This window comes from Paramisgurnus dabryanus, chromosome 6 (assembly GCF_030506205.2).
Source record: "Paramisgurnus dabryanus chromosome 6, PD_genome_1.1, whole genome shotgun sequence".
In the NCBI taxonomy this organism is placed as follows: Eukaryota; Metazoa; Chordata; class Actinopteri; order Cypriniformes; family Cobitidae; genus Paramisgurnus; species Paramisgurnus dabryanus.
In genome coordinates this window covers 17,604,554-17,616,810 of record NC_133342.1, presented here as the reverse complement: position 1 = coordinate 17,616,810, position 12,257 = coordinate 17,604,554, and the positions used below count along the sequence as shown (strand labels likewise).

The 12,257-nt window shown below is 37.2% G+C and overlaps 1 protein-coding gene across 1 annotated transcript in view; it reads right to left on the bottom strand.

Moving 5' to 3' along the window:
• The window catches only part of brinp3b (bone morphogenetic protein/retinoic acid inducible neural-specific 3b), a 28,173-nt gene extending 21,167 nt beyond the window's left edge, over positions 1–7,006 (bottom strand). The window contains exons 1-3 of the mRNA XM_065269086.1: positions 6,626–7,006; positions 6,273–6,549; positions 1,299–1,489 (exon numbers count right to left, since the gene is read on the bottom strand). Coding sequence (XP_065125158.1) covers positions 1,299–1,489; positions 6,273–6,505 — 424 coding nt within the window. The 5' untranslated portion in view covers positions 6,506–6,549; positions 6,626–7,006. The remainder of the gene's footprint in view (positions 1–1,298; positions 1,490–6,272; positions 6,550–6,625) is intronic.
• Between the last annotated feature and the right edge of the window lie 5,251 nt (positions 7,007–12,257).

Sequence of the window (12,257 nt, the reverse complement as noted above, 5' to 3'; positions counted from 1 at the left end):
TTAATGTAATTTGTATTTTGTTTTATTATACAGCCCTCATGTAACCAGCATTACAAAGATATGTTTGCTGGCCCTGTCACTGGGCTTTGGACGTTTTCCCTCTTGATGACAGCCCTGTCATCCATTAAACAAACCTTTTTACTGCTGGTGCAATGCAATTATGTGCTGATTTATTTGCATAATGTTATTTTCGACAGGCGCTTACAGAAATTACAGCAACTACTTAACATGTAGTTAGGTCAATGCTCACATTTTGTGTTAAAAATAAACAATTAAAAGCCAAGAAAATGCACTTAAGGTACTTAAGGGATTGTTTACCCAAACTAAAAATGATGTAATTATTTTCTCACCCTCATGTTGTTCTAAACCTGTATGCGTTTCTTTATTCAACACAAAAGAATATATTTTGATAATGATTGTTTGTTTTCCTACTATTGATGACAATAGGTACTGTCAACTTTGTGGTTATCTTCATTTATCAAAATATCTTCTTTTGTGTGCAACAGAAAAAACAAACTCATACAGGTTTAGAACAACATGAAAGTGAGTAAATAATAAATAAAAAAGAATGTTCATTTTTGGGTGAACTAACCATTTAATTATTGAGCAAATGTCTAAAACAGTTTTTAAAATAGTTACTATATGAAATATGTTCATGACAAAGTATAAATGTACAAATATAATCGAAGCTGCATCCTTTACAAACCTCACTGCATGGTGAATTCATCAATAAATAAAGAGGCAGGACATGGTTCATAATTGCATGTGGATAAATTTATCATTTCTAGCTGTCACTGGAGTGGTACCCTTCCAAAAAGTACACCTTTGCACCTAAAGAGTTCATATTAGAACCTCAGAGATACATCCTGGTACCCATGATTGCATATTAGTAAAATAATGATACCAAATGTATACATACATACATGTTTCAAGTGTGTGTGTGTGTGGGGAGGGGTTAATAAAAATGTGTACAAGGCTCTTATACAAGATGAGTCAAATCTTATAGTCTAATTATCTTGTTACTTTTAAGAACTTTGTGTCTTCTTTTACTGTATTTTACAAGTGCATTATGCTGACACGCTGAGTTAATCCATAAAGTCAAATGATGAGTGACACGTCCATTAGACGACACTAACTCCATCAGTGTTCAATAATGCATAATGTCCCATTGGCGTTACCTCCATAGGGACTATATAAAGATGCCCTTGCAAATTCAAGCACAAGATGACAATGAAAATCAATTTTTCAGCAATAACAATTGGCTCACACATGCTGTAGTACTATTAATGTTCTCTTACCTCCGAGAGTGGCAGAGAGCAGGAAATGAGTCCCGTATTTCTTAATGATGTTGTCAGTTATTTTCTGCAAGCTTGGCCTTCTCCCCAGAAGCCTGATGTTATGGATGAAGTCAGGGTCAAAGGGCACGGCCGCCCCGTTGTCTTCTTGCCTCTCCGCAGCAAGGCTGTTGACCTTCCATCGGCCGAACTCCCTGCGAGTTTATAATCATTTACGTGAGATGTTATATTGCATGACAGCAGTAAAGCACAACTCATCAGCAAATCCCAACTGGCCATCACATTATTCATTAAAGTGAGATTCATGCTGTCCTTTCAAACGTTGGCTTAATCTGGCTCGTCTCCAGGCCTCTCCCTCTACACGCTTGTTTGCTGTATTTTTATCCCAGAAATCTCTTTTGGACTCCAACAGCGGAGCTGGAACCATAGGTGGTATTTCATTGTGTACTGCTTCAAGGGCTTCTATGGGGAGCCAGGTGCGCAATCTAAGCACATTTCTACCAAGCACTGAGCATGTAATCCGTTCAGATCCTCCTATTAAACTGCGTTTGGTGCCTTTGAATTTCAAACTGGGATTTACTAACAACTAATAAGCAAAGCTGTGGTTTTGAACCTCTGTTTAACTGCTCTAACCAGTCGCTGAGGGTGCACTGTCTGCTATAATGGTTATTTCGGTGTTCATTACACTTCTTTCCAAAATCTGATTACATCCTCACACAGGAACAACAGTCCCCCCAAACCATTTTGAGGGAAGCTACTAAAAGAAGCAATTAAACCTAAATGCATCCACCCACTATAAAATGAGTGTTGTGAATTGAGAACTGAATCTACTTTACTTTAAATACATTTGCAGCATTACAGGCTGAAGGAGTTTTGCCACCTGATATTTTGCCATAATCACGTCTGACAGAATGTCTTTCGGTTCCTGAAGCAAATTCTCAGATGGTTTAACTTCAAACAAAGCATCCTACTCATGTGGTCCAGACACACAAAACCTGTAAAAGATCTGTGTGACACTTATTCTCATACAATGTATTTTGTGTGGAAGGGCCTCTGCTATTTTAAGAATCTTCTAGTTCATATTCATGAGGATCAACATTTATATACTATATATGAAGATGCAAAACCCTATAAGTGCACATTTTTTATCAGGCTCTGTTTAGGTTTAGTAATTTCACTTTAATGTCAATGAAAAGGTTATTAGTCAGTAATTTAAATGCCTTATTATTACAAATGTTACTTTAGGCATTTCATTAACAAATCTGACTGTCGTACGCTGCTTCACTGCAAAACCCTCTAAGTGCATGCAAGCTTTTTGGCAAAAAAATTCTCAAAAACTTCCAAAAATTCCACTGGAAAAGACATAGTAAACAGTTGCAATATCACTAAACAATAGTAAAGATGCAAATAAAGAAACTGAAATACACATTAGGGGGCCCTGTTATGCATGTGGCTGCCACATTCAGGTTGTTTTCAGGTTATAGTACTCACAAGGGACCCAAGTTTGAATGTAATCCACGATCGTTTCACATTCATCCAGAGGCTGACAGAGTACACAGCTTCATTACTTGAGTAAAAGTACAGAAACCCCTTACTAAATTTTACTCAAGTACAAGTAAAAGTACTGCAGTCAGATGTCTACTTAAGTAAAGGTCCTGAAGTACTTGTTTTTAAAAGGACTTGAGTATCAAGAGTACAAGAGTACATTTTCTAAATATTGCATTACTACTGCCACAGTGACAGTACATGTTGAACCACGTGAGATGATTGACTGCTATACAGCAAACGATAGAGCTCTGAGGTTAAATCTGACACAAATCAGAAAGAGGAGACACACTTCTTGCTCTGTTCGCTCTTCAGATCGCAAAATGAATAGAAATGTTATCCGGTATGACTAAATATTTTACTAACATGTGATAATTAACATTATTTCTCCAAACATGCGCACCATTGTACCAATAGTCCTGGCGGATTCTGTATATTTTATGTATTTGAACACAAATAAACCGGAGAAGAGGAGAATGAATGTTTATGAGCGATGATTTCTATTCAAATTAAAGAAATTAATGTCACTGCAAACCAATTTAATCATAAACAGTGGTCAAATATCGAAGCTGGAGTCTTAAACCTGTCTTGTGATGCTGAGTTTGTCCAGATCAAGTAAGAGTGTGATGTTTTAACGAGTAAATCGTTTTGAACAACAATAATCCGGGATCACCAGTGATCCGTGCCGCTCAAGGGGTTGAATTATTGTAGGCGGTGATTAAGTTCTTTTTCGGTAAACACAGCAAAAACTTGAAGTGAAAACTATCATTAACTTGTTCAGAAAATTTTTATGGTCTGGCGAGTTGGGGCCACGGGTTGGTACATTCCCAGGATAGACCTGCTGCATCTTCATCCATTGTTTCATCCATGATTTCGTTTCTTATCTAAAAATCTGAACATGGTGACTTTGGCGGAAAGCTAAAGGTGATTGCTGATAGGCTGTCCCAAACAGTGGCGCCTGCACAATCCGTTTGAGAGGGAAACAACAAATTGAGGGTTTCCAAGATTTTTATTTTTTCCTTTTTTTTAGAAGAAGTAACGGGTACTTATGGTTATGGATAGAAATGTAGTGGAGTAAAGAGTACAATATTTCCCTCTTAAATGTACTTGAGTAAAGTCATCATGAGTACTCCCCCCAAATGATACTTGAGTAAAATACAGATCCCTCAAAATTGTACTTAAGTAAATGTCAAGTAAATGTACTCCGTTACCGGCTCTGCATTCGTCTTCTGTGGGGTTTGAGGACTGAAAAAAATCAGTGCAGCGTTTAGTGGATTCTGCCAACAAACTGGTATTTCTGAATGGCCTGAGGCAAGGATAAAGTGAATTTAAAGGGAAAGTATTATGAACATATAATACGTACTGAGAGCATTCGCTCAATATCATAATATCATTATGGTATTGAGTTCCACTGTAGGTCTTTTCTGGGAACTTGTCCTGTTGTTTTCCTTTTTTCTTTAATGGTTACACTTCAATATAAAAATGCTTTTCCAAATTATAGTTTTGTAAAAACATTCACACAATTTATAGGAATAGGTATTAGATCAAAATGCTTCTAAAATCATAAGAAACAACAATTCAAATTCCATCATCTTCGAGAAAAGATCATTTAATGCCACTATGTCAAAAACACCAAATTAAATTTCTATCAATTACATCTTTTGCCCTATAGGAAAAATATTTGCTTTATGGAACCAAATAATCATTTATATCGCTGTTTTCCACGCTGTGAACAAATTGGCTGGCAAGCAAAAACATATTCCTCTTTTCAAGGCTTCATCATCAGATCAATATTTATAATTTTTATCCTTATTTCTCACATTCTCCATCTCCATCACAAGGTTATTAGTTTCAGTGCTGTGCAAAACCCAGCAGGTACTCTCCCTTCGGAGATCAGCAATTAAAGCACAATTCTCACAACTAAAGGCAGAGTTTAATACTCACGGGAACCAATCCAATCACTTACATGAAGAGGCCTATCTAAAGAACAATCACAATGGGAATAGAGGATGTCATTATCACCAATCAACTCAACAAGGATGGTGTAAGTATCAGATGAGATTCCTGATGATCACATAAAGCACCTACTGTAAGCCACTGATCATCACAGACCAGAGGCCAATGAGCTGCCTAGCTCAAGAGCTTTCTGAGAGCCTTTAGTGAAGACCTGAGGGGACCTCGTAATCAAAAGCCACAAGCTATTTTGTTACAGAAACCCTGCAGAAACTAGAGGCGAAAGCAAATAATACTTCAGATAAATATATATATATAAACATCTTCATAAAAACTATGTAGGCGTATTTATGCTTTTTGGTATCTAGTGAGTCAGAAATTAGGCCTTTGTTGGGTTTATAGCCTATGCCTTATTATATTATATTATATAGAATTGCATAATGATTTAGTTATGTCTCAGTTCAGTTTAGGCTAATAATTATGAGACAACAATGACATTACAAACACATTTCACAAGATTAAATGAATGTTTCTATTATATGAAAAGAAAAGTTATATCAGAAGGAGAGTCTAAGAAAAATAAAGAACTGGTTTTTTTTTTGAAGGAAATACTGCACATATTGGAATGACAAGTTTTGTTAGATGAAGGACATTGTAATGAATGAACATTCTAAAGCCGGATTCACATTATCCACAACAACAATAAAGTAAAAAAAATCAATTTTAAGAGTATAACAGAGTCCTTCAGCACAACGATAAAGACACAGATGAACAATATTGCTATGATCACTTTCAGAGCTATTTTTCACCTGATGAACAATAAAAATCCATTTAAATTTAAAGGGTTTATGCATTTCAAAATGTGATGTTGAGCTTAGAATAAATACAACGTTATTGTCTATTGGTGTGGACGCTAATATCGCTAGTGTTATAGCTTATTTATGCATTACAACATTGCATTTAAGGTATATGTTTAATCGATATCTGTGTTCCCTGGGCATCAAACCCTTGACCTTTACACAGCTAATGCAATGATCCAGCTCCATCAATAAATCTACAGGAACAGCTGTAATTGTCTTGGTTTGAATGGGCCTCAAAGGCTATGTTAAACATAAAATAGTCGTATCAGTATGATTCATATATAAAAACCAAATCATATGTGAGCTTTAGGCTATTCTAAAACCAACTAAAAAGCGCTTTAGTAGACCGGATGTGACGCAATCAATTAGTGCTTTGATATCGCCTGAACGTTTTGTTATGCAGTATTTTTTTACTTTCTCAAACTAATTTATATTTTTATCTACATTTTTTTTTACTATGAAGTTCATTGTATATGCTCATTCATTATTTGAAAATAAAAAAACGACTTGCTGGGCACTTGTAAACAACTTTAATTTGCTATTAGTATTTATCGATTTACAATCCTAGCTAATCTGTGTACTCATCGATTCCTCTAAATATTAAAATGATATGTCGTACCTGTATATTTTGTATCTGGTTGTAAAGCCGTGCTGGTATCGTTCGGTGAACTCGATGAATTCCTGAGATCGGTGAAACGGACCTTTATCGGACAGCAGCCAGTCGAGCGGTTCAGCGGAGCCCACGTACACGAGCAGTGATACGAGCAAACAACACCATCGGACACGGATCATCATCCCCTCCCATAAGAGCATCGGGTCAGGCGGTCTGAGACCAACACACCGAACCCACATCCTTCAGCCATACATGTTTCCTCCTCTCAAGTCCCCGTTGTGTCCTGCAATTCAAATCAACATGTTAAGCTGATCTCAAGTTAACATCACCAGCATAGATTTCTGACAGAGGTTCCGTACCTGACATGAGCTCCACACTTCAGGTATCAGAGATACAAAAATGTACTTTAAAATCCTGTGTTTAACTGTGCGCAAAAAGTAAAATACGTTTCCTTGAATATAAAGTTGGTCTAAATCGCCTTAATTGTTTTCACATCAGGTGTGTGTGACAGCAGGTGCACACGCGCTTCCAAATCCATGCTCGCGCCCCGCGAAAGAAGTTGAAGCAGATATCACCGAGGTGAGAGAAAATAGCAGAAATTTGTCTAATGTGGGTTGGAAATGTCTTTAGATCCCGCTGTACTGTCAGGACTTGCAGGGTAAATGTCCTCTTTCTGTCCTTTTTCTTATCGGCAGCTGTAAAATACGATGGAGCATTAATGACTGTTTCCCAACAGAGCATCCTTCTACCTAAACACTCGTACAATGAGCAATACATATAAAGGGAAACTCTTGTGTGCGCTCTCTCTCTCTCTCTCTCTCTCTCTCTCTCTCTCTCTCTCTCTCTCTCATAGACATTCACTTTCTCTGCATGCCCCTCCTTTTGTGCATTCACTTCATTTTGCTGGATAATGTACCCTGAAATCATTACCATGATATTGCCATATTTCCTCAAAGTTGTCCACTGGATAAAGGTCTGTTATACCAGGTATGGCTATGTTAACTTTTATTTTGTTTCGAGGCTGAAAGATTTTAATTTGATAACAACTGAACGTATATCTATTTATATATAAATGTTTTATATATATAGAAATATATAGAAATCAGCTACATTCTTAAAGTATGTGATACAGCAGATAAGATGAATGCTTATGTACAACATTTGGGTCCCTGGGATTAGTGACTGAATAGCCCTTAATCAACAACCATTGATTACTGTACATATGAGGAGACAAAATCCTGAATATGAGATTTGGGAAGAATAGAAAAAATAAAAGAGCTGTTTAATATTCACAAAGTGACTAAATGAATTATGCACATGATAAGGGAAAGTGGAGGAATATCTCCATTCTATTTTGTGCCACTGTTGGATTTTTAATTGAAAATGTTATAACTTTTCCAAACATGTGATATTTTGGTTAAAGTTATTATAAAACTGTCTATTATTTATTACTTTATTAATTAGTTTTTTTCTTATTTCATATAAAGTGTGTTCAAATTGCAGATCAGTTATGAATAATAATGTTGAGCTCTGCTCTGATTGGCTGGTTCTCAGAGCGGCTCACTGTGTGTGTGTGTGTGTGTGTGTGTGTGTGTGTGTGTGTGTGTGTGTGTGTGTGTGTGTGCGTGCGTGCGTGCGTGTGTGTTTGTGTGTGTGTGAACAGATGTTATATTTGAGCCTGTATCGGATGAAGATATGAAGTTTGAGTAATAATCAATTATTTAGAGATTGTTATTGGACATTTCTGAGTGGTTTTTTTTTCTGAGTGTTAAGTTTGTGTTTTTTCAGTATGGAATTGCAAAACGTACAGTAACTGTAACGTCAATAGTGGAACTTCAGCCTAAACGCTAGTATATCATTAACTAGCATACTTACTCAGGAGTCTCAACTTTATTTGTACCATGGTAACAACATTGTACTTAATTTAATATGTAATTTTAGCCTGGCTAACACCAGACCAGTCTCATAGAGAAAGAGACGTGGTCTGGGAACCATATGCTCATTTTCTTGTATTTGATGCGTGGTTTACGATTACGAATGCTCATAGCCATTTATTGGGCGCTACAAATTAGTGTTAATTTCGTCAGACGAGACGAGACGAAATATGTTCGTCAACGACCTTTTTTTCCATGACTAAGACGAAACGATGACGAGACTACACACATATTCAAAAACGCTGACTAAGACTAAATTAACATGCATTTTTGTTGACGAAAAAATACGAGACTAAAATGTTTTGGATAAAATAAAAACTAAAATAAAATCTCTCTTAATTTTCGTCTTCAATCGTATCTACTACATTTTATGCAATGAGGTCATATTTAAATGTGAATTCATTCATAAAAAGACTGCGTGCTCTTATTATGAAACTGCGCGCGTCTGTCATAACTCCAGACAAGCTCGCGCTGCTGAAATCTCCATGCTAAGTGTTCACAATGTAACATCCATTAGCAGTTAGTCTACAAACGTATTACATATGAGAAATATTGATATGTTTCCATCGGATTTTTGTAATTTTCATATGGTTTTTCAACAATTGCACGCACACGCAGCGCGATTCTACTATGGAAAAGGCATACGCGATCAGGTCAGTAAGAGTCTCGTGTGTAAAATGAGCCCACACACATTATGATTAATATTTCACAAACAGCTAAAAAGTATAGCATTTTTTGAGCATTGTGTTGATGTTTTTGTGTCGTATTCTCGTGTACCTGTTGTCTTCAGTAACTTAGACGGCTTGTCTTTCTGATCCACATTCGCTATTTACCAACATTGTTGATAATCTATACCTTATATTATTCAAGTATTCTGAATGTACAGTATATTGTGAGGACAAAAGCTTATTATTAGTAACTGATCGCTGTCTGGGTGCTTTCCTATCGCCCATCACTGAATGAATGGTGACGCAATTTACACGCAATAGAGATACGTCACCGCCATTAACAAAGTTGCATTCAACAAAAATCATTCAACAAGTGTAACCAATATTTGAGATGTGTGTAACCCTATTTGACTAAAATGGTTATCAGAAATAATCTCAGAAATAATTTCTTTTTAAAAAGACAAAAATGTTTTAACTAAAACTTGACTAAGATATATTAAGTCTTCTTTTGACTAAAATTACCGTAAAACTTCAAATAGCCCGGGCTTTTATTTTCCCAAACCTATCGTCACACCAGGCATCTAAAAGAGACAGGCGTCTATAAGAGACAGGCATTTAATTTAATTGTTCCAGCATGACAGCAGGAGGTTACCACATATTACGTTTTATTTATAATTTGAATGTGTTTAACAAATTAGTTTGTGTAAGTATAACAGTCTTAAATTATTGGCAGCATAAATAAAGCAAATGAGGATATGCTTTTTTATTGGTTGTTGCATGAAATCTTACCCAGATACAACAGTGCTATTTTCTGATTGGCTATTGTGTAGCCTCTTTCTTTTTTTTTGGATGGGCTCGCTCGACTAGAACTCCAGGGGAGACGGCTTGATAGAGAGAGCAGTGCGGTCAGATACATTTTGGGCGCTGCAGCATATTAAATATGATAAATAGTGTTTCCGCGTGAGAAATACAAAGTGTGGCGGAAAAGTCCCGACTCTTCCGATTGCCACTTCGCTACTGTCATCATCACTTCAAACCTGACGACGGACCTTGTTGTGTTTTCATAGTGATGAGTAACGGAATAACTGCGTCTGTCACGTGACATCTACCGGTAAGCAAAACTTTAGCGTGTGCAATCTGCACCATAGAACTGGCTTAAACAGACGATCTGACGGGTTTTAGAAGATTAAATACAGCCCGAAACTAAAAAACAGACCAGGCCTTTATTTGAGACAGGCGTTTATTTACCCAAACCTGTCGTCACACCAGGCGTCTAAAAGAGACAGGCGTCTATTTGGGACTCGGCTATTATTTGAAGTTTTACGGTAGACTAAAATAACAAGACTTTTAGTTGACTAAAACTAGACTAAAATGACGAGACTTTTAGTCGACTAAAACTTGACTAAGATACCTTGAGTTGTCTTTTGACTAAAACTAGACTAAAATTATGAGACTTTTAGTCGACTAAAACTTGACTAACAAAAAATGATATGCACAAGACTAAGACTAAGACTAAATTAAAAATAGGTGACAAAATTAACACTACAGAATGTCTATCAAATGTGTCTGTACGTAGCTCATAGCCAATCGTTTCAATTACAGTTGACGTATGTAGAGCGACATAATTCAAGCGTCAACAACTTTTATCGGGTATGTGTGCACACAGCATATATGCAACTAAACCGGTAGCTGTATATTGATATTGAAAAGCAACACAACTTAGTGCCACTTTGAAAACCACAATAGGTAGACTACAGGCATAATGACAATATGATATTAAAAAATAACACTTACCATTTATAAGTTAAATGGACTTCGTTGATGCCTAGCAGGTTGGTCCTATAAAACTCTGTGGCTATCATGTCTTGCCATATACAAACATCCTTCTTGAATATTAAATTGTTTAACGGCAAAAGTTGCTCTTTTTTTTATAAACTTGCGTTCAAAACTACTTAGAACCCTATCTAAGGCTTCAGTCACACCAAAAGCGCTTTAAACGCTTGCAAACGCAAGGCGCGACGCGGCTTTTCATATTGCTAAGCAACCACCGAGTCAGCTGTCTTGTCAATCAAATATTGAAGCGTGAGCGCTCTTTTGCTGTTAACTGTCATATCAGCAGAAACTTTAAAAAGAGGACGCTTGCTCTGACCTTGTTTGAGGATGAGAGGTGCACAAACACGCAGGAGAGAGTGAGCGAGTGGAGTCCGGTTCTTCAAAGCAACTGTAAACTTCCCTCGCCACAACGTAAGGCCCGCCTCTCCCCTCATTCGATTGGACAATGGAAAGACACGAATGACGTCGGGCGCTTCTCCGCTCTCAGCGCTCCTTCAAAAACGCGTCCGCGGCAGGCGGCAAAAAACCGCAAGGCGCTCGGCGCGCATAAACAGCGCGCAAACGCGCCCTGCCCATAGAATATCATTCAAAAAAGGCGCCTGCAACTGCCATAAACGCTATTGGTGTGACTGGCCCCTAAGGCTGCATTAAAAAGTAACTTCTCGTCTGGTGCCGTGTCGGATAGACAAAACTGCTTTGGTGTGTCGCATAGACGTTGTCATTGTCTTGCTGCGCCCCACCCGTTCTGTGATTGGTTCCCTATTTCAGGGGCAAAAAAGGTCCATAGTTTCCATCCTAGACTAGGCTAATGTAATTTAATGTTGGGGTGTACATCTCGACTGCAACATCACAGTCAGTGTTATGTTGAGACTTACCTGTTTTCCAGCTGTTTTGCATGCATGAGGTTAAGATAAGAAGGAGAAAACAATCGCGTTTGAGGCTCACGATATGTCATTACCATGTTCAAAGCTCGTATTATTCATCTACTTTACCTTTACCTGTACTGCCCAAGACAAATTTCCCTTAACAGGGACAAATAAAGTAATAAGTAAAGTAAAGTATGCCTATGTAAATACAGTTTTACATTCTACAGCACCTTTAAAAATAATGTTTTATTACATATTAAATTGTCTCAGACATTTGGATCCCACAGTTGTTATTTAACTGGTAGTTGCTTCAAACAACTTCCAGTGCATCGCATCGTATATATTTAATCACTACTGTACAGGTATGCATGTCCTGGGAGCTCAGTCCCATAACCTTTTGCACTGCTAACACAATGCTCTACCAATTGAGCCATAGGAACACTCCTTACATAACACAATATTGTATTTAAAGTAAGGAATTTTTGCAAAAGCAATGCATAGTGATGGAGGTCACTACAAAGTCACAAAGAAGACCACTTTGACTATTTTGTTTTGGTCTCATATCTCGGTCCAGTGTACTGTAGTCTCTCACTCTTTAAGAAACAGATCACATCACCTGTTATGTATGTACGACCCAAAACTCCACGTGAAGCTACAACCAATTACAGAACCAATTACAGCATTAATTAG